The sequence below is a fragment of the Cataglyphis hispanica genome, chromosome 17, assembly GCF_021464435.1.
Source record: "Cataglyphis hispanica isolate Lineage 1 chromosome 17, ULB_Chis1_1.0, whole genome shotgun sequence".
In the NCBI taxonomy this organism is placed as follows: Eukaryota; Metazoa; Arthropoda; class Insecta; order Hymenoptera; family Formicidae; genus Cataglyphis; species Cataglyphis hispanica.
In genome coordinates, this window is record NC_065970.1 from 985,952 (window position 1) to 1,013,257 (window position 27,306).

General features: G+C 38.5%; 1 protein-coding gene across 1 annotated transcript; it reads left to right on the plus strand.

Annotated features, from left to right (window-relative positions):
• The first annotated feature begins 5,001 nt into the window (after positions 1-5,001).
• Positions 5,002-27,013, plus strand: LOC126856151 (uncharacterized). Its single transcript, XM_050604417.1, has 6 exons — positions 5,002-5,380; positions 17,765-17,897; positions 20,127-20,269; positions 21,512-21,656; positions 23,247-23,361; positions 23,961-27,013. The coding sequence occupies exons 1-6, from the start codon at positions 5,317-5,319 to the stop codon at positions 24,075-24,077; spliced, it is 717 nt and encodes a 238-aa protein (XP_050460374.1). The 5' UTR covers positions 5,002-5,316; the 3' UTR covers positions 24,078-27,013.
• Positions 27,014-27,306: the final 293 nt, after the last annotated feature.

Here is a 27,306-nt window from a genome sequence, read left to right on the forward strand (position 1 = left end):
ACATTATATTTCTAAGATTATGTACAAGTCTGCGGACTTGTATTATGAGAAATCCAATAGCATTTACATTTAGATATACGTAGATCTATGCGAGAAATCCAATATCATATGAGAAATTCAATATCATTTGTGTGTTTGCTCTTGTTTTATGATAAAGTATAATTATATCAACAATAATATAGTGTTATTTTCCGTACAATATATATATATATATATATATAATTAGCTTGTGTTATACAAAATCGTGAGAATTAAAGTAAATAATAACGGATTATATATAATGGGCAATCTTTTGCCTAAACAGCTTAACGCGTGGAAGAGAAAGCTTACTTTTCTAAAAAATTCTGGAGAGTGCTTTTTCGCAGTTTTGTCACTCCGTTACGAGAACTCTCGGAAACCGCGGGATTTATCCATCGGAATCTCACCTTGTGCGGAATTAACCGTCCTCCTTTGCCCTCCCCCTCCCCCCCCCCTTTCCTCCTGCGCTCTTATCAAAAGAACTTTCGCGACGATATTTTTGCCTGTCTTCGGTCCTGTGAGAAAAAGTTTGGAAGAGGCGGAATTAGCGGGAATTTTATAGCTACGGTCATAAAGCACAGGTTCATGTACGCGCGCGAACGCGCTGATCTCTTCCTGATTTTGCCTTTTATTTCCCTTCTCCCCCTCCTCCTTCCGTTCATCCCTCGCGCGCACTATCTCGTCAGCATCTCGTTTCTCTGATTTTCCATGTTCAACAGAACCCTATTTAAGTCGGTCATCGCGTCCGTCATCGCAAACCGCTAAAGACAAATTTGCCGTATAACATAATATTGACTTAGCATCCTGAGCAGCTTAAGATACTAAATTGATAAACAGTATCTCTGCGCAAATACGAGATCCAAAATACATATCTCGATTGTGTTCCAAACGCGAAATTATTATTATATTCGATACTTGACTCATGTTCGACTCTCCTCTCTCCCTTTCTTTATCTTCAGTCTTTTGCAATCGTCATCTTGAAAATGGGATTTACGATAACAAGGGACGGTGTCTCAAAGCTGATATCGGAAATGAAATGTTAAATTCAAAATTTTGCAGAGTTCAGTCAATTTTAAACGCGACCGATTTCCACGAAATATGTACGTATGCATTAACGAGGGGTGATGGGATTCTCGCCCGAAATTCGCTCTTGCCCATTCAATTTTGTATCCGGTCGCAATATCAAGTACCACGCCGCATCAACGAATAATCCCTAAATCGAACAGGAAACTGACGCTGATCGGAGTTTTGGCTTGAGATAACTGACGTAACTGGCCCCGCCGCGCAACACCAGGCTCCTCCTTGTATTCCCACCGCGTTAAATACGATCGTCCAAGTCCGAAAATTCTCTCGGTTTAACGGAAGACCCGACCTCAAACATATTATCTTGCGCTAACGAAATTAAGGAGAACGTCGGCCAATATGTATTCGATTTATCGATAGAGAGACGCCGATCGACTCGTTCAATATTTCTCCTACGAGTCCTTCGAGGACATCGCTCGTTGTAGAACGATTACTCGGGGACCCCGTGGCCGCTCATGAATAGCCGAGTATACAAAAGCGGCACAGAAACGCCGGTGTCCCCTCATTGCATATTGCAAGGGAAGCCTCAAAATTACTTTCGGACTCGGTCGCTAGTTAATGCGCAGTTCTCTTTCTCTCTCTCTCTCTCTCTCTTTTGTCGAGGTTTTAAATATTCCAATTGGTGAAGTTCAGGTCATCGGTCACACCGATCAGGTCGCCGACGATAGGTGCATCGAGGAAACTAAATGAGCCGCGACGTAATTCGGTCTTCAAAGTTTTACTACGCGTCCAAATCCCGCCGTCACGTCGTCAGACTATCACATTGACGGTTTAGTTCTCGCTAAAACTTGCCTTTTCTCAGCCAAAGGATAGGGCCATCCGCTCTATCAAAGGATAGACGAGCCATACCGAACGCGATCTAGCTAAGAGATAGAAACTTTTTTTTTCCTATATATTTTCATTCTATTTTATCCTTATACGAGAGTATTGTTTCCCGACTGACATTCAGACTGAATTTTTCCGTCCATTTCGCCTGAGAAAAACGTGTCGCTTAAAATAAATAATACGAGAAGAAGCATGTTTGTCTTTTATGATCATTTATGATGATTATAACGATTATTTTTCAGAAAGAAAGGGAGAAATACGCAGAGAAGCATAAAAAGCACGTATTACGAGCCGAGACCCCTATTGACGTCGATCACGTCAGTTATCGAGCTGATCGAAATAAAACAACGAATTCATATTCAGTTAACTATGCGGTGGGAATATGGGTTTTGTTATGAAGAAAAAGCCATGTCAGTTATTTCAGCGTCCGTCGAGCGAGAAATCGATGTTAAAGACATTACGTCGTCGTCGTCGTCGTATACGGCGGTCGCAGTCGCAGTTGAAAATCGACAAAAAGCAACGAAAGGCAAGAGCTCGCGATCGAGACGAGAGAAGAGGAACGTTTCGCGCGAGTTGAGAGACGATCGATGAATATGGAGGCGAAAAAAGGAAGGAAGGTAGGTGCGTTCGCGCGCGCGAGAGAATCGAAAGACTCGCGGAAAAATACTCAGCGAGCGACTTTCTCGTCATATATTAAATATAAATGTATATGTGTACGGTCATAACACACGCACGAATTTTCACGAGTCAAGTATTGATGTAGAATTCAAAAAATTGCATGCTAATACTTGCAGATGATATACCGCAAAGGTATCAGGCCACCGATGAAAGTTAAATAGCGCTGGCGCGCGCGTGAATGAATGGCAAAGTGGTATTACAAGAATTTTTGTATTCCGGCCAAGTTTACGTACAACGGCGAACGATATACGATTATACGATGATTTTCGTCTTCTCTTTTTGAACAATATGTGTTAATACGCAAATATTGGTTCGTGCAGACACGTTTTATCGAATCATACTGTTGCATCGGTCCGTATTGTCAAGTTTGCAATAGCTTGCAAGCTACGGAGATACCGATGTAATTGATAAGATAAAAAATAAAAGAAAGATGTGTATGTGTGTTTTATTAAAACAATACTCAATTTTTTCTTTTTTTTTTTTTACATCTTAATTTAATCAATTTGAATTTTTCTTTTTTATTTGAATTTTATTCACTTTATTTTACATTTAGTAGTTTTATGTTTTTTTTCCTCTCAAAAATTTCGAGCTTTCTACATCTGTTTTTCTTATTATTATTCTCTTGTACGTTTCATTTTTTAAACTGAACATTTTGATTGTAATTAAAAATATTGGCGATATAATATTAGAGACTCAATCAGTTTTAGTGATTAATTCTACCACTCTTCGATAAGAGTAAGAATGCGTTTCTCGCACGCAATGACTCATCTCGCGACCTTGTAACCTTTCGTCCCTTTGCTCCATTTTTGCTACGACAACCCTTTCCAACTATGCTTCATCGACGTGCGTCACTCGGCGTCCGCCGTCTCGGCGTCGTCCTTCTATTTACTCATTTTTCCTCATTCCACTCTCTCTCTCTCTCTTTCTCTCTTTGACTCTTGAGAATGGTTCGACTACGTGGACCGCTTCATTTGCATGGATTTCAATCTCAAAGATCGTGGATCCGCGAGTATCCTTTCCGCGTAGACATCGTCGTTATCCCTTTCTAGTCTGAATTAATGATCTGGACCATACAGCATCCGTCGAATAATTTTGAATAACTTTTAAATATCTCATCCCGTTGCTACTTTCAATTATTCACGCGACAATATTTTTTATTATTTCTTGTCAGCGTCAATTACGGATCGTGCGTGTGCAGTATTCAATATCTCTTTGACAAATGTTTTGTAATACTTTAATACAAATTGTGTGTGTGTGTGTGTATGTATACAATTTTGACTATGTAATCATAATTTTAATGAGGCTCGAGTTTGCGCGAAGCAACAGTCGTTTCTTCTCCGCAGATATCCAAGAACGAAATTATACACGTATTTTATAATGCGATTTGCATGACATCATAAAAGCAAGATAACATACGTCAAGCATATACCCGCTTTCGGCGAAATGGCAAAGCGAGAAGCGGAGCAGCTTTTTACCGTTTCGTTCATAGACGGGAGTTTCTACGAATGGCGCCGGTAAAGTTGGGAAAACTCGCCATACATACTGGCAACGCTAAGAAACTTTTAATGAAAATCGAGCAAGACTCTTTTCTATCCCGCGATCTTCCGTTCTGGAGAATGGATTCGAGAATGGTTTTCCGAAATTCTATCTATCTCGAACGCTGCACGCGACACGGACGTGTACAAAGTGGGACGTATAGATTAACTGATCCCTAGTTGTATTTCCTATTTATTTCCTTGTGTACAGATTAGACTCTCGCGGGTATCGATTTTTATTTACAAAAAAAAAAAGCGAAAGAATAATTTAATATGAGCAGAATCTCATTTTCTGATACGAGAATATATTTTCTCTAATTAAAAATTTAACCGAATTTTGAAATTTCATTAAATAGATTGCTCTAAAAATTCATGACTTTCTATTTCCAATTCTAAAATTTTTTCATATATATATATTTATTTGTGTTTTATTAGAAATATATGAATTCATTAAACATTATCATATTTAAAGTTATAAACCATAGAAAAATAATATACATAGTTTCATGTGAAGTCTGTTGCAAAAAGCGCACGAGATATCACGCGTTCTCTCTCTCTCTCTCTCTCTTTTTAATTCCCTCTTCGCTGCCGCGGCAGCTTTGTCACGCACATACGTAAGAGTTCGATTAATAAAATCTCACGCCAGTTGAACGAGCGCTGTAACAACGTCGGCGCCAGCGGCTGCGACGAAGGTGCACGATGACGATGACGCGAGAGGAGACTCGCCCGAGATCGCGATCCGGCCGCGCGCGAGAAAGAGAGAAAGAAAGAGGGACGGATTCGCAAGACCGGTGGCGTGAGCGATCGACGCATGCGCGCTGCCGCCTTCGAAACTCGGCGCGCATTCTCTCCGGCGGCGCGAGGCGCGAGTCAGTCAGTGGTGCACGGTAGGTCGCGTGGTGTATACGTGTCGAACTGATCGCGTCGAGAAGGGTCACAGAAATAGAGAGAGAAACCGAGCGAGTAAAAGGGCACCCAGACGCGTTATATACTTCGGTTACACACTTTCTATCTTTTCTCTCTGTCTCTCGTTTGCTTAATCGTTGGTGCGATTGTCGGTTACGAAGGACAAAAGGACGAAAGTTTTTTTTTACTCTCGTTCGGCGACGATCGACTTATTTGACTTCGCACATACACGACGGCGGCGAGATTTTGATCAGCGAGAGCGGGCTAGAATATGAAAACATCTATGGAGAATCTGTTATCCTGGGTCGCGCTGTTCATGACCGCCCTGTATTCCCGTGAGTATATTGTACTTTATCGAGTTATCGTCGGCGACCCGGCATCTTGATGTCGGTTTAACGTACGGCGATATCTTCATTCTAATCTTCCGCATTTACTTCGTTTTCTGTCTATCTTTACGGACTTGAAATATATATTCATTTCTTAAATAGTTTCTTCAATTCATATTTATAGTACATTAATTTCTTCTTAAGCATAGAAAATGCAAGTAAAATGTGCGGATTTATATATATATGTTACGATCCTCGTGCATTTTTAAATTGGACCATGTTGGCAATGCCAACTTCATCGCGAGCTGAATCTTAACTTCAGAGCGCTATATTTAAAATGTATTTAAAGTGTATATTAAAATATTGTATATATATACATTTATTTTCCTCCTTCTATATAACTATTTTTGGACTTGCGATTTAAATCTACCAACGATGAATTTTCCTCGATTATCGTTTTATATCTGCATAAAAAATCCACGCTTTCTCACATCTCTCGATCTAATTCTCGCTTTTTTTTTACCGCTGTTCCGCTTTCCGAGAACTTTTTCTTCTCAACCTAACCGTTATCGTCACGTGTATCGCTTTCTTGTTATGACATTTGCATGCCACGTCGAAAATGCGTGAAAGTGATCGGCTTAAAGAGACGAAGAATGTATCTATTTCCGTAAAGACACAACAGACGTTCTATCGTACGAATTATATCATATAACGCGTGATTATTTAATCGCAGACTTATCAAATACATGACCTACGTTTCATAAAAAAAAAAAAGAACGATACGATGACTATGACGAGTGACGCGCGAATTCTGCATATTCGAGCAATATTTCCGCAAAAGTAGCAGTATTATGTTCGATATTTATATACAAATACTCGACAGCTAAATGCGTTTTTAATTCTATGTCAGTAATCTTCGAAGTAGATCAGTAATATGCATATAAGTATAAATAGACAAAACTATAAAAATAATATTACGTTTATCGTTACTCGATGTAATACTAACGCGTGTAGTTCAACGCCAATCCGAGAATAACATCATAGCGATTATTGCTCTTTTCAATTTGCTTACGTCACTTTTGGAAGTGACGTAGCAAATTTGATGAATTTAATAAGTGCGCGCGACACCCGGTCTCTTTCGCGAAACATAGGTCAAGGACGCAGCTTCAAGTGCATAACGGCGAAGGAGGAGGAGGAGGAGGAGGAGGAGGAGGAGGAGGGGGAGGAGGAGGAGGATCGACGTAGAGATTAAAGCGGGACGCGCACGACGCGATGTCTCCGCTGCTTAAAATTTGTGATAAGAAAAAAAAAAGAAAAAAAAAACGGGAGATACGAGGATACTGGGGATGTAGATACTTCGTATAATAGATGTTGATAGCTTTATGACGTTCGGTTTCGCGAGATTATTTGACGTCGGGAATTCGCGCGAAAACATTTGGCCGATGATGTCAAGTTTGAATGAAATTAGAATCCGAGACGAAGGGTAGGTGTTTACATGTATTTTAAGAATTGCAAAATTCTCTCGCACATTTTTCGTCACGTCACGTCTCTTTTCGCGCATCTTTCAATCGTCAAACTTTCACAAATATTTTTCACGAGACTTCAAATTATGCTTGAAATTAATCTCGAGCGAAATTAACTTTGCCGAAGCGATTCCTCGCTCCTGCGAGGAACAAACGATCAGTTAAACTACGGTTAAAGTTAACGGCGACGTTGAGAACAGTCGTAAAAAAAAAAAGGTGAGAAAAATCTTGCACGATGGAAAATGTCTCTTTGAGCTTAATTCAGCCTCGTTTGGCGTGCCGTCGTGCGTAATTAGCCTCGCTGTAAAATTGGGACGTTTAATTAGTGCCGGGGATTGATACTAGCGTGCAAGCAAAAATTCTCAAAGTATCGACCAAGTTTTATCTAATTAGGTCGCAGAAAGAGAGAGAGAGAGACAAGTTCGCGCGCGTATCCTGTTTGCCGTATCTTTGAACGGCGACGTGACGTACCGAAATTATCGAAGGGGTTAGATAACCCGATATTAGGACAAAGGAAGCTTTTCCGATAATTAAGTCCCTCCTAACTCTCGCCTCACATTTCTCTCATTTCGGATCGTTTATTTCGATAGCGAATCGATTTTTTTTCTTTTTTTTTTTTTTTGACAACTCATTAATCTGTCACTGTCGGTGTGCGAACGAAAAATTCACTCGGTGATTAAAAAGAATCTTATAAAATTCTTTTATCAAATTAATTGCGAAAATTTTTTGAAATATTCATCAGATAAAAAGAAAACGCGCGTTGATTTTTTTTCCTCTCGTCAAATATTATCTCGACGACAAGAAAGAGATAACGTCCTATCAAAATTACTTAAGACATATTTCCAAATAAAGGCAATTAAAATAACTGAATAAAAAAGATTTAAAATTTACTGGTTATTTGGTTAAAATATAATCGACGTATATTCGACCCGTGTCGGAATTCAAAATAGTAGATTAATGCTATAACGATTACGAGAAAATTATCGCATTCATTAAAAACTAATTTGATTGCATCTTTGAAATATATAAACGTGAATGAAACGTGCTGTTGTCTAAAGTTGTCTCTTACATCGAGCATATAAAATTTAAAAAATCACAATCACCACGTAAATTAAATGATGAATTGAAAAGAGCTCAACGTACACTTTAAATATGTCCCATAGATCATTAAGATTTTACTCTCTTTACGGCAATCTTGAAATAAACAGCTGACACGTGTATGCGAGATAACTCGATCTAAATTGAGCGTCCCTAGCACGCGCGTTTGGAATTAGCGAGTTCCAAATTTAAAGTCGCTTTCGGAGGCAGGAGCATGATATACGTGAGCTTAGTTATACATACTACACACACGATTGATCTCTATGTTGCGACGTTTCTGCAAATTGTATATTTACAACGTGTCTAATCGTCTCGAATGTTGGAGAGGAGCGATGAGGAAAATCGCCGCCGGCCTTGAATTCACATATGGAACATCTATTAGTTCTATGCATCTCTCGTGACGTACGCGAAAACGATAAACAAGATGAATCTAACAATAAGTTGCTCGCAGTTATTTAATCGCGAATTGCGTGAATTGTTGATATTAATCTCGCATCGATGTTCCGAATCGCGAACAGGTTAATTCAATTATATCATCTATTATCATATCGTACATATATACTATGATATCTAATGGAATTAATGTGACACTTCGCGACGTGACGTCAGTTTTGAATATATAAATTCCCAGATGCAATTTTTCAAACATCGCATTACATCATCATTCTCAAGTCGTTAACGCCGTATATAGGAGCGTTACTAGATAATTGACTTGTTTACCGAATTCATTCATCTTCATCTGTCATATCTTCATCTTAATTATTAATTTAATATATATAAATCTCACGTTCCCAGTGTGATTCTTTATATTTTAATCTAATAATATGTATTGAAGTGAGATGAATCCAATTAATTAAACCACGCATCGATAGGATTTAAGGCGATAAAAGCAAATATATTTTTGCGAGGCGGGAAGAAAGAGAGAAATGAACGGCCGTTCGACTCGTCTGATGATTATTCTAGATCGATCCTTTTGCGACGTGCGAGACATTCCTCTTTCTCTCTTGCTATACCGAAATAGCAACGACGGCGCTCGGTCGCGCGACCACGTGGGTTACTCGCCCGTTACATCGTACGAGATGACGTAGCGAGCGGCGATTGGCCAAGCGGATGGGCGTGAGTCTCGCCTCACCTTTAATGATACACGCTCGCACTCGCGTTGTGTGCGTGCGCGTCACGCCACATCACGCCACACGAAAAAAAACATCCGACCGAGGCCGTTTTTCCTTCGACGATGAAGCGAGAGAGCGGAGAAACCTGCGGACGGATGTAAGGAAGAAAGAGAGAAAGGGAAAGAAGCAGCCGGTTCTTTCACGCGCGCGCGCGCGAGCCGCATTCCACGCGAAGTTTAGGTTCCACGTAACTACGTGCCCGAGGACTTGTTGCGTGGCGGAGAGAGAGAGACGCATCGTCGCGTCACGCAATCGGATCATGTGACGACTCTGACTTTGAATTCACGTTATTTAGGTATCTAGCGTGGTGATATTTTCGGTACGTTAAGTCTCTTCGCGGCTTGTAATAAGTCTGTATATTTTGTCTCGCACATCCTGTTTCCTCTTTAAACACAGTAGTAATTTTGCGGTTTGCTATGTTTGCGCCACCTTGTGTTTAGTCTGAAGGTAAGGGAGAGATAAGAGAGAGAATTTGAATAATAACGAAACGATGTGAAAAAAAAGAGTAATATAATATGTGAAAAGAAAAGGAATGAAAATTAAAGACCGAGTGATAACAGCGAAACAAATTAATTAAAATTAGCGCAAATTCTCCTGTTGCAGAGAATGCAGAGAATTAAAATAAATACCTAGCATTCCATCTTATGAGAAAAAAAAAACTGACAAAGTAACGAGACACAGTAATGGATAATACAATTTTTTTCTTAACATAAATGAAATATATTTTCTGGTTTAAAAAATGATGGAAAATATAAACTAAAAATTATTTTTTTTTGTTTAGTTGTAAATTATAAATTTATTATTTCAAATATATATCTCTGGCATATGCAATTTTTATTTATAAAATAAAAATATATAAAAGGTTCTAGAGAAATATAATTCTGATTATAAATTTTTCTGGATTAGAGGCGCGATTGCATTATCATAATCGTAAATTATATATTATAGATAATGTAAAATGAGTTTAGTTTAACATTTTTGAAAAAAAAATCAGGCAACTGTTCAATAGATATATCGATGTCTACATCTCGGATACGTTATCGTGAGTGTCGTATTTTCGCGGCTATCAAAACCGGTATCGACATTTGTCACCGTTTTGCAGCCGATATGTATACTTAAAGGCAAGATGTAATCGTGAAACTGGGACGCATAGAAGCACGTCATTTAAAGAGAAATGCATTAATCAGCGTCATTTAGCGCTAATGTCTGATAATACGAACGACGTGTCGCCAAACCGATGTTAATTAACCTAAACTGTAGCGAAGATGAGTCGTCAGCCTCGGTATGAACCGCGGCGCTAAATGCAAGGTGCGAACGGGTCTTATCTGGATCAAAGGCTGTGTGAGTTGCCAACGACAATTTCAATTCATTAACCCCGGATTAGCGATTCGTCGTCTTTCTCCAAATCAGTAGAGCTGCCTCTCTTGAGGAAGAAAATTGATTAACCGAAATTCGCGTCGTAAATATGTATACTACATTTATAATAATATTTATACAAAACTTCTATTTTAATATAAATTTAACAGAATTATACGGCCTGTACCAACATTAATGCCGAGAAATTCTTCTTCAATCTTTATCATTATCAGACATTTCACGCTAAAACATGGAAGCCTTCACCCGGATGTACCGCAACGGCTTAATATAGTGCGTCGATTAGATTAACGCTGACATAACATAATATGAACCAGGATCCACTTTATCGTATTACAGTGTGTGCGCGTTATCCCTTAAAGAGCGTTTTCCAGACATTTCTGATCACACCTGCGATCAAAAATATTCACTACACGCTGACAAAGAAAAGACATAAAAATTGTTAGATTATTTTATTTAAGCACTAGATATAGAGGGAACAAATTTTAGATAGAATAATCGCGATTTATTTTTTTTTATACGTTTTATTTATAGCAGACCATATATTTTGATTTTTGTCATATATAAATTGCAAATAAATTATAAAAATAATAAACAAGTGTTTATACGACCAAACTGGCAATTTATTGCTTGATTATTATATCACGACGTTTCGACCATATGGTTTTGGTCCTTATCAAGTGAAACTAAAATAACAATACAATAAATAATGATAGTCATGTTACAAAGAAAAAAATAGAATTAAGCAGCTTACGTTATAATTAAAAAGTAGAAAGAGAAAAATCGAGAAAAAGCAAACAATAAATTGCCAGTTTGGTCGTATAAACACTTGTTTATTAATTTATTTACTGGCGACATTTTTAAAATTAAACATAATAAATTATAAAAATCTTTAGAATCTTTTAGATCAAGGACATATAACTTGGTATGCTTTCTCTTAGATTAAAAATGGGAATACTTTTACGCGCAGCAATTTATAGTGCGTTATTTATTATGCGTGTGTCGGCAGTCATTCCGCTTATAGGTGTCAGTCACGCGACGATGGCACGCAAAAGGGAAAAGTCAGGGTCATCGTCATTTATCTAATCTATCCGTCCGTCTATTCATCTCGCAAGAGTTAAGAGACTAATTGTAAGAGAGCAAATGGTAATGAATCGAAAAGCATACGTCGCATTTCAAGCGTCTAAGAAAGATACGCACGGTGATAAGATAAGACGCGTCTTCCCCTGACTTTGCAAATGAAACGTCGGTGATTTTATTCAGCGATTTTACGTCTCCCTCTTCTCTCCTCCCCGCGTGGCACGCGACCTCCTTCTTATCGTCATCTCGTCGTTTAGTCTATTTCAGATCGCGGAGTGAATATTTCATTAATCAATGCAGAGTAAATATTTCATTAATCAAGAAATTTCATCTGTTTAAAATAAATTCTAAAGGCTCTCGCTTCTCTTCTCGCTACTCCTAACGCCAATTATTTTCGAGATTTTTTTTTTGTAAACGCGATACGTTTTATATGCCTTTCTCACGAAGACAATGGCGCTCGCATTGTCAGGGTTATAAACAATGGATGCAAAATTACTTGTAACTGATACATGTCTGCCTGGGCGGTCCCCATTATCATTAGAGGTCTGAAGCAGTGTCGGCGCTCCTTTAATCTTGTCAAAATTAGAAACAAAATTAAGTTGATACGAGTTCTTTGTTACTAGATATTATTATCTTTGTTTATATATTCGCGAAAAATTATGTCGATCTTTTATTATGACCAAAAGTTAGAGATCATATAATTATATTCTATTTAAGATCGTTTTCATCTCTCATCTGTCATTTTATATTATAACATCAAAAATGAGAAATTTTTTTTTTTTTTTATGTTGAACTAAATTATTTTTTTGTATGATGCTATTTGATAATAAAGATCAATTAAACCAAACTTTTTTTATTTCGTGAATTATAATACAAATGTAACTATGAATTTTAATCTATCGTCAAGATTTATTTTCGCTGTTGAAGTGTATAGGACATATATAGATAAGAGCATTTATTAACGAAAAATAATAAAAAAAGTAGTAACATTTACCAGATTATATATTATCAAATATGAGCTGTGACGTACGAAAAGACTAATTTAACCGGTATTTCGAAAAAAAAGAAAAAAAATTTTACACAATTCCTCGTTTTCGACGTTACTATCTGACATATGATTGTGGTAAGGGAATCAAGTGAAGAGTCCTAAATTCTAAGAAAAGGGGGACTTGAAAATTTTTTTTTTCCTTTTTTTCAAAAATTGTTCTCGCATGGAATTTTCTGATTTTTTAAAAATCCGACCGATCTCCTGTGACGACAACGTAGATAAAACACGCATAAGTAAAACGCGCACGTGACACCGCCGTCTCGTCACACCGATTTGGCATTCAATATATATATATATATATACGTGAGCAAAACTCGCACACGTTATATTCGCGTGTTTAGCAAGGTCAATTCACGGGATGGCTCGCGATTGGTCGTGCCGGCATCGTACGATAGTCCTATCTTTCCTCATTATAAATACGGGCCCTACCACACGACCTCTTCCTGCTAGTCCCACGTTTCATTATTCACGCTCGTAAATATCGCATTAAAACAAGTGAATAAGTACACACGTATATACACACACACACACACACACACACACACACACACACACACATAATCATATATCCATAAATCTTTTATCGATGAAAGCGCTTTTTGATTTTACAATCGTCTGACGCATTCCTGCTGAGTGACTTGCACAAGACTCTTGCAAAAAAAAAGAGGCTGGTGACTCTTAATTAATTACATTAGGACTCGACTCATTACGTATAAAATGCGAGAGAAAAATGAAGTTATAAAATAATTATTAAGTAATAAATAAATTATTAGGAATTTCTTTTTTTAGCAATTAGTCTGTGCTGACGTAAAATTGGTTGTTTATTGCTTAAAATAATTTCGACGACTGTGTGCAAGATTCTAATTTAACGACCGCCATGTAGTATGAAATACAATAGTCTACATAATATAACGGTCTCCGCGACTAATTATGTCAATACGCACAAATCAAATTAAAGAGAAGTATATAAAGTTACAGATGCATTAAAAATAAATTAATTATGAATTTATTACAATCTCGTAATAATCGTCGAGCTCAACGAGTCGATTGCTAATCGGAAAGACTTTATTAGATTAAAATTAAAATTATCGCGAAAACACTGAATAATTCGATTCGATTGCACTTCGTGCATTGCGCTCTTTGCAAAGAGAATCACAGATGCGGGATAGAATTACACACGGAACTCTTATATTTTGCCGCACATAAGCCGGTACTCTTCTCACGAGTGATATCTTACGTTAGCGGAGAAAGAAGAGCTTGAGAGAACGAAATATATGAGTGATCGGTAACGGGAAAATAGCCTACGATATATAACTAGGGATGACTATCTGGAGTCTAGAGAAGGGATAATCACAATTTTTATTCTTTGTCGAAATAAATAAATTAAAAAATTTCCACAGGTTTTGTAAAGCAAAAATTATACAGATTTTTTTACAAATTTGTAGTATTTTATTATTTATTAAAATGATATATGTATATGAAAAATTATGATTATGTGTAATGTTAAGAGATGTTAAAAAAAAAAAAAAAAACATTAACATTTTTAGCTATCGACACGTATAGTTAAAATCGTCGACCACTCCATAAATCGTTCGTGCAAATCGCGTACAAAACCGCGCTATTTATTAATCGTCGAAGGACAGATTTATAGATTTATCGCGGGCAGACGGCATCCGTCGTCCCATTGTTGCGCTCGTTTTACGAAACGATTGCATCGCTATATGAGGCAAAAGGGCGGGAGGGGGGAAGGAGGGGAGTGGAGAGAGCGGCGAGGGGGAGACAGAGCGGGGCGGGCTGTTTCGCGGACGGCTCGTCGAACCGTTCGGTCGTAACCGAACGAGAGTCGTCAATCCGCGACGAGCTCTCTCTCTCTCTCTCTCTCTCTCTCTCTCTCTCTCTGATAATTTCGATAGTTTGTAATTAAATTTAATGGCGCCGCTGGTCGTCGGCGCGCCGCACGAGGGATTTGCTCGCGTAGTTTGTCGCACGCATCGTCGAATCGACGCGGTCGCGTTGCGTGCGTCGCATACGCACGCTCTTTATTTCCCATCCCTACGGTATATTCGCGCTTTTGTCCGAAGAGAGGGAAACGCACATTTCTCTCCCTCCCTCGATATCGAGAGTTTTACTCGCAGGCAAAGAAACTTGCGAATAATTCACGCGCGAAACAATAAGCGAAGACATAAATCTTCTAGGGCTGAGACAAATCGTTTGGCTGGACCCTTCGTGTCTAACGGGACAATTCGTCCCGGGACTGTAGATTTATATTTTTATTTATATCGCTCTCGAATATTGGAAACACGTGGTGCGACTCAACGCGTATTTCATTTTAATTTACGATGACGTTTACCGTTGATTGTTCGATAATTTGGGGAAAACAGTTTTCATTTCTCTCACTTGTCACAGATTTCCACGATAATTACTTTTTCCTTTTCGAGATTCTACTTTTTTCAAGTAAACAGCAAATTTCGATAGGAATATGAGTTTCTTCTCTTCAAATATAGACGTGTTTATCGTTGTGTGTTTTAGCAATCTCGTCTTCATAACGATATAGCAGCAGCGGTTACAAACATTAATTTGCAATGTTTATCCCAATGTATGTTACGTTTGCAAACACGATGCGTGGATCACAAAGATTATTCGATACCTATTATATGCGGGCGAGTAATCCTTTTTGAGATATCGCAATCTCTCTAAAAGTCACGATTCCGTAATCCGGGAATCGTGTAAAAAAATTAGCTAAAAGTTTTACAAGATTTCATTTATACAAAAAAGTCATCAGTGCAAATTGCTAATTCGTTAATTCTTCTTTTGTACCGATATTGCCTTGTTCCAATTCTGTTCAATTGTTTCAATTTTTTTTCTCTCTCGTTCCTTCCTCTTTCTCGCCGGGGTTTTTTTAAAAAAAAAAAAAAAATATTAAGATCTCTTGCATAAAACATTTCGATACCTAGCTTGAATATCTCCCGAGATGTATAAGACAAAAGAAAAAGGGAAATTGGAACGTTTCTCGACGGGCTTTAATTGTATGGCTCGTTCTCTAGTTTGATTTTTCATCATGAGAGACGATGAAATGTAACGTTGCTTTCCATTAGTACCGCCATCGCGCGTATACAGAAATTCTATACAGAGCAAACATAGGAAAGGAGACGGATAGGCGAGAAAGAGAGAGAGAGAGAGAGAGAGAGAAGGAAAAGTCGCAAGACTTGGTGCAAGAGCGAGGGATGAAGAGCAGCGGCCCCTTATTGGTAGTTCTCTTTTATTATCTGGAAAGTGGCACTTCCGGGTAATCGGTTTCGAGCGGAAGTTATAAGTTCGTTTGGCGGTGTCGAGAGAAAAGTCGATCTTGACCCTGTTCCCCATCTCACCCTTCTCTTACAATGGCTTGTTTATTACGAAAGAACTTCTCTCTCTTTCGAAGGTACTTCATAATTTCACGGAAAATGTCTCGAGATTCGCACTCGCCCTCTTTAAAAGCCGGATACGATGCTCCTTTAGTCGTCGAGTGTTTATATAAGATGTCCCAGAATTTCAGGCTTTAATTTAATGACGGATTCTTTGATCAATTTAGAGTCTAACATCTCTTAATTAAAATCACAAGATAATTACCGATAATTTTTGTATAATCATCTGTAGTTTGTAATGTTTGCAATTGGAAGAACAAAAATATTGTTCTTACAATTAGATTGAATTGAATTTTTCGTCGAATTGTAATTCGAGATTTATCACTAAAATATATTTAATAAAAATTTGTGCCCATTATATATTAAATATTAAAAAATTGTAATAGCCTTTCTCGAAAAATGTACGCCCTTCGAAGATAAATCGACTTATAAAATGTGTGTGAAAAAAAATCTTGCGCTAATGTTGAAACGAGAATTTCTTGGACAACGCGCGTGTGAATGTGCATATGTACGTAAAGTTTTGCCGAGCGTGCATAATTGGTAATGAATTCCCAAAAGTTGGAAAAGCGCGACGAAAGCACGGGCAAGCCAAACTGGCAAACGAGATGGTGGTCCCACCTCCCTCCCATTAAATCCAAATCAACTTCCTAATATGAACGAATGGTTTTTCGCCAACGGCACATGACGCCGTGATAATATCGCGCGCCATTCGTCATCATTAGCCCGGACGGCGAATGCATTTCCTGTGTTTTTTCTCCTGCATCCCGAATTCGCGTGTGACCACCGATATCCACACCCGAGCACATCTCGTCTGTGTTTGTTTGTGTGTGTGTGTGTGTATAATACATATACGTGCTGCGCCGTGCTATCGTAATTTCATTTTCAAAATTTAGATACAAAAGATGCGGCAACTTGGTTCGGAACCGCTGCAACGTGATGATGGACAGGTATAGGAGATAAAAGAAGAGAGAGGGCAATGAGGGGAAGGGGGGGAGGGGGGAAGGGAGCGGAAAATCAGGAAAAATATATAACGAGGTTTTAGCGAATTAAAAAAAAAAAAAAAATGCATTGCTTTAAAAAAAAAAAAGGAAAATTTTGCTCATTTTTTTCTCGTCTCGTCGAATCGAAGCAAGATGCGAGTTATTTCGTCGAGATTTTAATTCCGATTATATACATGATTTTTTTGAAATAATAGAGAAAGAGAGAGTATACCGTCGGTTTTTCTTTTAACGTGAAATAATAACGTCTCTGCGGAGAGACACGATAGGCGTGTGTACACGATACGGTCCCGCGATACGACAATTCCATGGAAACGGGAGGGTGTATCGGGGGAGGGGGGGGAGGGGGATCCGTCCGAGTATGAAGTTCCGGGTGCAATCTGCATTGTTTCCACGTCAATTAAACTTGTTTGATATTTCCGCTGCAATCACACCGCAACGGTGGCGGCAACATCGATTCCGCGCGCGCGCGCGCGCGCTTAATCGAATTCGAGAAGCAGCGTTGCTCTTTGCGATTCCCTTACTAATAACGTTGTTATCGATGTGGATTCGTATCGGGGGAATCTCGTACCTTACGTTTCACGTTTCTCTCTCTCTCTCTCTCTCTCTATCTGTCTGTCTCTCTGTCTCCCTCCTCCCATCCTTCGTTCGTTCTCTATTCTTGGCTAACCCGATTATCGCGCGCTTCTGTTTCAGTGCTCGCTAGCTGCCGAGGCGAAAAGTGCGGACACGAGGAGCTGGTGAGGTGTGCCAGGCCCCTCGAGAGAATCAGCAGCAACGACCTGAGTCTCGTCGTAACGAAAAAGGAGGAACTCAACAAACTATGCCCGTGAGTGTTTCCACCTCTATTCGGCCCGCGCGGGCGATCCCTTTTCACAGCGGAAAATGTCCGTTGTTATTTGTCGCTCCTTTACATGTTCCATGAAGGGAAAACGCGGCTGCCACCGGTTTATTCCGAAGAATTTCGTGACGGGGCGCTTTTCCTTCTCTCCTTTTTTCTCCACCCTTCTTCGCCGCGCCGCGAGAAAAATGCCCGGTCGTTTCTCTCTCTCTCTCTCTCTCTCTCTCTCTCCACTCGCATTTCGTATCAATTTTGAGAATGTGCGGCAATGCTTTCGCGGAATTCTCAGCGGGCCTTAATCGCGTTAATTGTGACGTTAGAAAAGAGCGAGATAAGGAGATGTACTCGGTGAAGAAGCATCTATCGCAATGCGGCGATTTTATATCCGTCATTAGAGACATTTCTCACGTTTACTTATCCTACATTTATACTCGCGTTAATTCCGACACACGAGCGTATAAAACATTAATCATTCCCGCGAGTAATTTATCGCCAGCACCCCTCGAGAGAGGAGAAAAATCGTTTCTCGCAGACATATGTTTGTACGAACGTAGTAAGGTAGTAAGGCGGCTCTTCGCGAAATTGGAAATTGGACCGAGGAATAATATCTGACATTTCGCATCCGCGGCTCCTAGTCTATTATATTCGTCCGAAATCGCGATCATATCAGAGTCTCCGTTTCAACTTCATATCGCAACGGAGGCGCTCGATCGTTCGAATCAATTTCTGTCCGTCTCTCTCTCTCTCTCTCTCTCTCTCTCTCGCGCGCGCGCGTGAGATGGTACGTATGTAATTGAGTGGATGATTGCATGCAAGCAGCCGGATATTTTGCGCGATATTTTCAGAGCCTCGCGAATTCGATGAAGAATCTTATTACGCTTGCAATTTAGCCGGGACGGTAGGAATTTCGGCTCGTTTCATGGAACTTTAAATTTCATGCACCCCTAGGCTTGCTACGTCCGATATGACGAATTATTAATCACAATATCTTACATTGCGCGCATTTTGTTTCGAAATTGTAGCAATACGCTGCTACCGGCATATCGTCGAGATAACGCAACACGCGATATTTGTTTTTCGAAATGAGACGAATAAGAGTGCAAAACGGTTTGCATAATCAATTTTGAACATAAGACTAAACATATCGTATATATTCGCCTCGACTGGTCGTCGGAAGAAGTGGCAGATTTTTTTCACGCGTTGCATGCAAATATCGATTCTCTCCTCGTCGTCTTCGTATTTCGCGTCTTCTTATTCAAGATAAAATCGTGATAGTGGCCTCGTTGAGAAACTCGGTTGAGAACAATCTTGATAAGCGATACGGTTCAACAGATAAATCTTAAGAGTCAATCTAATGTTTGTGATGTCATATTTATAATGGCGCATGCAACTGACGAAAGGCTCTGTCTCTCACGAGATGCGACTCGGCTTCTATTTCTCACAGTTCAATAATAGATTCTCGAGAGAGAATTTCATGCGTACATATCCAATAGTCTCTGTAGAATCTTGTATCAATTTAATCGGTAGAAATGTGTAACATTCAATTGCGTTTCAAAAAGAAGATATCATTTAATATACATACAGTACACATAAAATGTTATATAAAATATATAAAATTATATAAAATTGTATAAAATTTATACAATAAAAATGATTAATATTTTGCTGATTACTGTTAAAAAAACAATTGTTTATATCCTTAAGTATAAATAAACTCTGTATTATATTTTCTCCGTTAAGCAAATAAATGTCTTGAGAAATAATTTCTCATTTCATAACGGAGGAAAAAGTTTTAGCAATCATCACAATTTTTTACAGTGATCATTATCATAAAGAATAATTCTAAAATTTTTTTATGCCCTCATTTTTGAGAATTGATAATTTAATCTTGTGAGATAAATATAATTTCATAATTTCATAATTAATAATATAATAAATGAAAGGAATAAAGAATTTTTGAAGCATTTTCGACAAACTTCAATTATCCTGCGCAATGACCCATTTAATCGGATTGCATTTTGTTTATATTGCCCAGTAAAGTTATTCCTGCCGGTTCGAACGTCAGAGACGCCAGATTTCGTAATGTGCAATATTATGTCGTTGATAATAGCGATTTTCTACACGTTGATTCTATTAATAAATTGGTAGAATTCCACTTTTACCAGTCTCAAAAACAAATATCCATAATAACGGATCATTTCCTGTTTTTCATTACAGCGATCTCGAGGCCGGTATGAAATGCATCACAAGGTACACGATCAATTGCATGAAGGAGAAGCAGAGGGAGCACTTCAACTCGCTCTATACCGGTACCAACAAGGCCATCATGGAACTCTGCCACGATGGTCCGTACCAAGACGGTAAGTGCACCCTTGTCTAAATCATCGAACCGATTAAAACGCCTTCGATGAAAAACGCAATGGTAAAAGCAAGTTGGCAAGAGTTGTGAGAACGAGAGAGAAAAGAGGAATTATTTTAAATATCACGAATATAAATCTTCAGTGGAAAAGCGGAGATCCTTTTTTTTTAGCTAAAGGCTTTTTTGTATATTCAAAATGTTATAAGCGTAACAATTTCAGCATTAAAACGGAGAAAAAAAGATAAAATCAGATCACGCTGAAATAAAAGAAAAATACAGAGAACTGAAGAGCTCGATAATTAGAGGCACTCATTGCACAGAAATAAGAGAGATGAAGCTGCTTTCTGCATTGAAAGCGATATTAATTTATAATCGAGGAATTGGAAATTAAATTATATTTCGATTTTTCGTTCGAAGGATTCATCGTTTCTGTAAAAGTATAACGGTAAAGTATATTTCGCTTTTGGCGAGAATAACGATGTGCAAAAGCCAACGGCCCGCTTGCCAATTGAGCAAGCGGGCATCGGGCATCAATGCAATTCCAAACTGTCGGTCTTGAACAGTCGGAGATGGCACTAGAGTCAATAATGCATCCGGCACTCTCGAGATTACAGGAATATCGCATAGATTGTCTGCGGGTCGATCGAGCAGGCATGACTCTTCATAATGTACTCTCCTCTCTCTGGTGGAGAGGAGAGTACCGTGTAACATAAATGAATCGTTAGCAAGGAGAGTAATATCGATTTCTCGGATGCTGGCGCGCGTGACATGAAGTTGGTCTATCGTAAACAAGATGACTGTAGAGAAAAGCTATCGTCATCTAAAAGCATAATCGCAAGAGACGACGGAAGAGATGATTAGTGCGTCAGTCAACGATCTACGTATATATACTCTTGTAATTATAGAACGCGGCAACATAAAGTCGAGCTGTTTTTCTAGGATTAGACTCGGAAATAAAAGCGGCGGGATTATTCTGTCGCGCAATCGATTTTAATTTTTAATCTGCGCGATTAAAATCGAATTACATACTTTATTTTCTTTTAAGTGAAATATATGTGTGTCTTAATTATATTATCATGAATTAAAGCCATCGTTAATCGAAGTTAGTAATCGTTTTTTTTTTTTTTCTTTTATTTTTAGTAATATTAGATTATAAATTTTCCTGGGCTCATTGACCGCGGAATTTCATTATCGATTCCCCCGCATTCCGGCCAATAGTGGGAATAAAATTTTCTGTTTGCAGAATTCTTGAAGCACGCCCCGTGCATGCAAAAAGTCAAGGCCGAGTACGAGATATGTTACAAAGCGTATCAGAGGGGTACGGTAGTCATGGAAAAATCTTCAAATCGCACAGCTGCTACGCAAGAAGATCTCAAGTCTCTTTGCTGGTAAGTCGAAGAATGGAACTAATTTTATTATAACTATAAATTAAAAATGATATTGTTATGAAATTTATACGCAAAATTCGGTATAATATAATTTTGTCCGGAACTTTCATCTTTGTAAATAGGATGTGTTCGCGGTCCATTTGCTTATCCGATAAGTTTGTTAGCTTGGCAACGTGAAGATAAACCTTGGAACTCAAAGCGAATTCGAGTCAATTTGACCTAGTCACTTTTCAAAATGTAGATTCTATCGCGACTGTTTTATCTGAATTCTATCATGCCCCTACGCGCGGATTATCAACTTTTCCCTCATGAAAATAGAGTGAAATAGTCTAACATTTTTATCTTACGAAAGGAGAACATTTATTTAAAAAATTTAGTTCCACGAATGGACAGATATTTATTCTAAATGTATTTGCTTAAAAGAGGAATAATATTGAGACTTGATAATAAAATTATTCACCATAATCATTAAATTATAAACTAGATTGTTTTATTAAAGTTTCTGGATTTTACGACTAGCAGACTTTTTAAAAAGAATCAATCCGCAGTTATATCAATAATTTAAGGAAATTGATTTAAAGTATATGTAAAAAAAAAAAAGAAAAATTAAGTACACGTACAACTATAAATTCCCAATTACATCATTGCATTCTCGTGTTTCGAGAGCACGTTGGGGACTTTCTGTCACATCAGTATTATCAATCCTTTTCTAGAAAACCGGTATTAAATCCGCTGAGGAGAAATGGAATTAAGATAAGACACGAAGGATCTTTGGAGCGGAGTAAAAGCACGAAACGCGGACAAATAGGTTTATTAAGCAATACTCGAAATTCTGACATTTCGCATTAGCGCAAAAGGATGTCAAAATCTCCTTGACTGTGATAATTTAACACTTAAGAGCTTGCTGGGCGAAACAACTGCATTAATAACGACAGGTGTTGCTCAAAGGACTCGCGCAAAAAGAGTGTAATCAGTCCTTTAGGTCGGAAGTTTCACGCTGATGCTTGTACATACACGTACACAAGGGGAAGGGACGTAATGTCATTAGCGTATCTCTGCCACGGTCTACTGCAGCTTTTGAACTTGCGCGCATCTCTCGCGGAAAGGGTTAGAACGAGGGGGAAGGGACGTAAGTAGTGCGATGCCGATCCGAAAAGTGGATAACAGAGCCGCAAAAACACAGTTCTCGTCGCATCATTTTGTCTCTCCGCAAAGATCCAATTTCGAACTATCACTCGCAAAAATAGAAAAAAAAAAGTCATCCGATCAGCAAAAAAGAAAATGGACGAATTGAAAAAAAAAAATGAATGAGAAAATTCATTCTGCGCTAGAAGTTGTTTTAAATTTTGGGAATTCATCAGAAATTCAAAGTATCCGGAGAGAATAATGGAAAAGAAAAAATAAATATTAAGGAGAGTGCGTTTTAAAAAATTTTTGCGCAGTATTCTCCATTTGTATTTCGGATTGTTATGTTCGCTAGCAATTTGGCAAATGCAATTGCATTTGCGCATTTAACCGCGTGTTTTATCCAATTCAAGCGTTTGAAAAGGGAGTCTTAATAGAGTTTGGGATATTTGTTTGTGTTTGCAGCGCCTTCACGGAATATCTGGAGTGCTCTCATCGTACAGTGCGCAGTCAGTGTGGCGATGATACAGCGCGATTCACAAAGGACTTCCTCGACAGAATGTCAAGCTCGCTGCTAAAAGTGAGTATTACATCACCTTCTATTATATTTTCCATTCGCACGAAAAGTATGTGCCGAGTTATTAACGCTAATTGTTTCATTTGTAATTATTTTATTCGCTATAATAATATCGCATACGATGCGTCTTAATATTGACTTATCGACAAAACGTATGAATAGTGATTAGACAAAGGGTATGGAATTGATTTTTTATTTCTCGATAAATTAAAATTGATTTTTTTCTGATAAAATTTTAAAACAGATGCGTATCGTACATATTATATTATTGTCATAAATATTCTCAATTCAACAAGCTTTCAATTTCTTCATTATTTGCCATGGATTAATATAATTATAAAAATAAGTTTAATTTTTATTCATACTAATGGATTATTATTACCTGTACGAGTTCAAATTTTGCAATTTGATATCTTTGCCATTATTTCTTAGTTTTTGAAGATGAAGTACAGAGTCCTGAAGAGAAAGATCAAGTATAGAAAAAAATTGAAAAAAAAGAGAAGAATATATATATAGAGATAGAGAACGACAATTTTAGCTAGTCGATAACGAGATATTCCTTCTCTAAAGGAAGGGCGAATCGCCCGTCTTGTTTGTTACAGGCACACTGCGGGTCTTATACACACGAGGAATGCGTTAGGCTCAACGGTAGTTCGACGCCAAATCTTTCTGCCATTATACCAATGACGCTTATTCTCCTTATGAGATACTTTACGTAATTGGCTCCAGCCAGGATCACTTTTTACCTTCGAAAGATAGAGAATAGGGGAGCGCGAGAGGATGAGGGAGGTAGGCGAAAGATGGGGAATCAAGCGAGAAGAGATGAGGAGAAGAATTGCTAGGACATGAGGAGGAGGGGGAGAGTCATTCGACTTTTATCATGCTTTGCTTCAGAGAGAATATATTCCTTATTTTCGAAGAGTGCTCGAAGAATAGTCGAAGGAGAGGAGGGATCAGGAAGAGAGAAGATAAACGTCGATAAGAAAAAAAAGAGTCTAAGAACGGCGGGGGAAGAGGAAAAATATATGACGAAGAAGGAAGAGCGCGGCGTTCGCGCGCATTTTTTTCTTCGAAGGGAATATATTTTTCATTTAAGAAATGATGCAAGAGATAATCACGATTACGAAAGTAAACAATGGTGTGGGGGATCAGTATTATAAGACCGAAAGAAGCGAGGAGAGTGAGAGAGAGGGACACTCCAAGAAGATATGACGGAGCACCGGAAGAATGGAAGAGGATCGCGCGGAAGAAAAATCGTCGGTGCGAGATGCACATCGTGGAGATATCGCGAATCGAACGATAATAAAGTAGATCGTGTAGACCCGACATGCCCGAGAATCGCCTCGATCGATCGTTTGCTCTCCGCGAAGTCGGTATGACACCGTCACGTAAGACTGACTCAATCTTTTTTTACGCGAGAGGAAAGTCGCGAAAAGATTAAAAAAATGAAATAAAAATACTCTTTATTAATCGGCGAGATTTTTTTGCGAGCTGTCTCTTAATTGCCGCGCGCGTGTTGTTCTGACGAGTACGCGCGAGAAGTCAGAATTCCGCGAACATTCGTGGATCGGATGACCGAAGAAAAAGGGCGGCGAGAGTAAGGAGGTTAAAGATTTATAGCGAGACGAGAGGAGAAAAGGCAAACGTGTCTTTCCGGCACGTTTCCGCTTCGATTTCGGAAAAGGGCGCTCGTGCGGAAAGAACGAACGAGCTATCGTCGCCCTGAAATCAATTTCATCGAATAATCGCGACCTATCGATTCGTGCGACTACTGAAAGAGAGAAAGAGAAAAAGATCGCCGAGAAAAATCTGAGTAGAGCAAGGAATTTCTATACCCGTTCAAAGAACGGCGGATAAAATCACGGTACGTTCCCTTGCGCGAGAGAACGCGAGCGTGTTTCGTTAAAGAACACGATCGCCGTGAGCGATCAAGTGTCTTCGGCTTGGTCGAAAGTTTAAAAAGTAGTAAAATTGACGCGCGTTATTGCGATTTCATCCAAGAGAAGAGGGCCCGGCAAAACTATCTGCCATCTCGAAACAGGTGCGAAATGCTAGATTATCACCGAGCTTTGAGAGCTCTCCCTAGGTATGTCAAAATCAATTTCCTCTCTATATACATTATACGAACACTTTTGCACAGTATTCGGGGAGGGAGGGAGGGGGAGGGGGGCATGTACATTTTCATATTTGCGTACAATCGCGCGAGATCCGAAGGTTCGAAGAGCGTTTTTTTAATTTCAGAGAGTCATATATAATACGGTTTAAAAAAAAAAAAAATAGTTTACAATGAAAAAAAAAAAAAAAATCTTTCTCACCAGGACGCACTAATGAATGCACGCTAGAATTACAGAGAAATTTCGCCTAATTAAAAATAGCCGAGATAATTAGAATAACTGCTCACACATATTCTTTGACAACAATTCCGCGTAACACGTAAATAATACGCATGGATAATACTTGCGAAAAACGCTGTTCATAGACAAAATTTGAAGAGAGGAGGGAGGGGTGAAACGTTGCAGAGCCGCGTTGCGGGCCACTTGTGGTGCGTTTGACATGTTTGTTTGGCATGCCCGTTTATACAAATATAACATGTCAGACACGAGACTCTAGCTAAAGAACCAGAAATGAACGAGTCTATTTTTCTGGGATCCGACGTAGAGTGTTGTTATGTGTTGTTACGTGTTGCCTATAGACACACGTAATATATACACCACATATACACACGAGGGCGATTGTACTCGCCGCACAAATGATAGTATTAGCACTTGCATTATCGTGTCTTAATTATAAAATAGGCGAAACGAGAGAGAGAGAGAGAGAGAATGATTGTGTATGAAAGAGAGAGAAAGTAAATAAATTTTCACGTCGTATCGATTCTCATAACACTCATCATTGAGGTATTACACGATTTTCGATAAGCAGAACATTTTCAATGTTTTTTTTTTAAATATAAATTTTTATAAAACAATTTATTTATTATATTTTGTCGTATCATTTTATATATCTGCGGCTTTTACGTTATTCTGGAATAACAATAATTTTGCAACAGAAAGATAACTCGATTAATTGACAATTTTTACGACACGTTGAAGACATTACGTCGTAAACAATTAATCGCGACCAATCGTTTGACTTATAAGTTATTATAAAATCCATATGAGAAAGTCACGGTATTTAATCAAACGTGTCCCATTCATGCAATTATCGATATTTCTCTATTATCCTGTGCGCCATTCGGAATATAATGCAGATTAATAATCTAGAAATTAAATTCCGTTTTCAACGGGGGATACGTTTATCGATAGCTCCGCACGTCCTGCACGTGTGTTATAATGCGAACTCGATGTCGACATCATTTATAATTTATCATTTCATAGAATTTACGCGTACGCTTTTAATCAATGTTAAAACACACACGGTAGAATATTGTTTTCTCCAGATTCTCGAGAATCATGTAATCATTTCATCGAGCGAAAAGAGTCCACGGCATGCCTGAACGGAGAGATATATATTTATTTGTAATATATATATATATGTATAATTAATTAAGAAAAGCATTGTAAATATCATCAAGCTGTCGAGCTTAAGAAAATGTAAGATAACTTAAATACATTCGCAATAAAGTCTGTTATTTTTCTTTAAAAAAAAAAAAGTCTATGTCCGTCTCGTTAATTCCGATATTGTTCCCGGAGCGTGACGCACGAGCGAGAGTACGTACATGGCATGTATTGTGTACAGGCATGTGCGCTAGTGTCAGGGGCTCGTACAGTAATAAGCTCCCTTTAACCCTTTGCCGGTTATGATACAGCGTTCCGCCAGGGAACGATGCATCCAAATTGGCGCGTCACTACTAAAGATCGTCGACCTCGTGACAGATATATCGATGAATGACGCATTATCTCATGAATCGTATGATCATTGAATCATCAACTTATCTTCTTTTTTGTA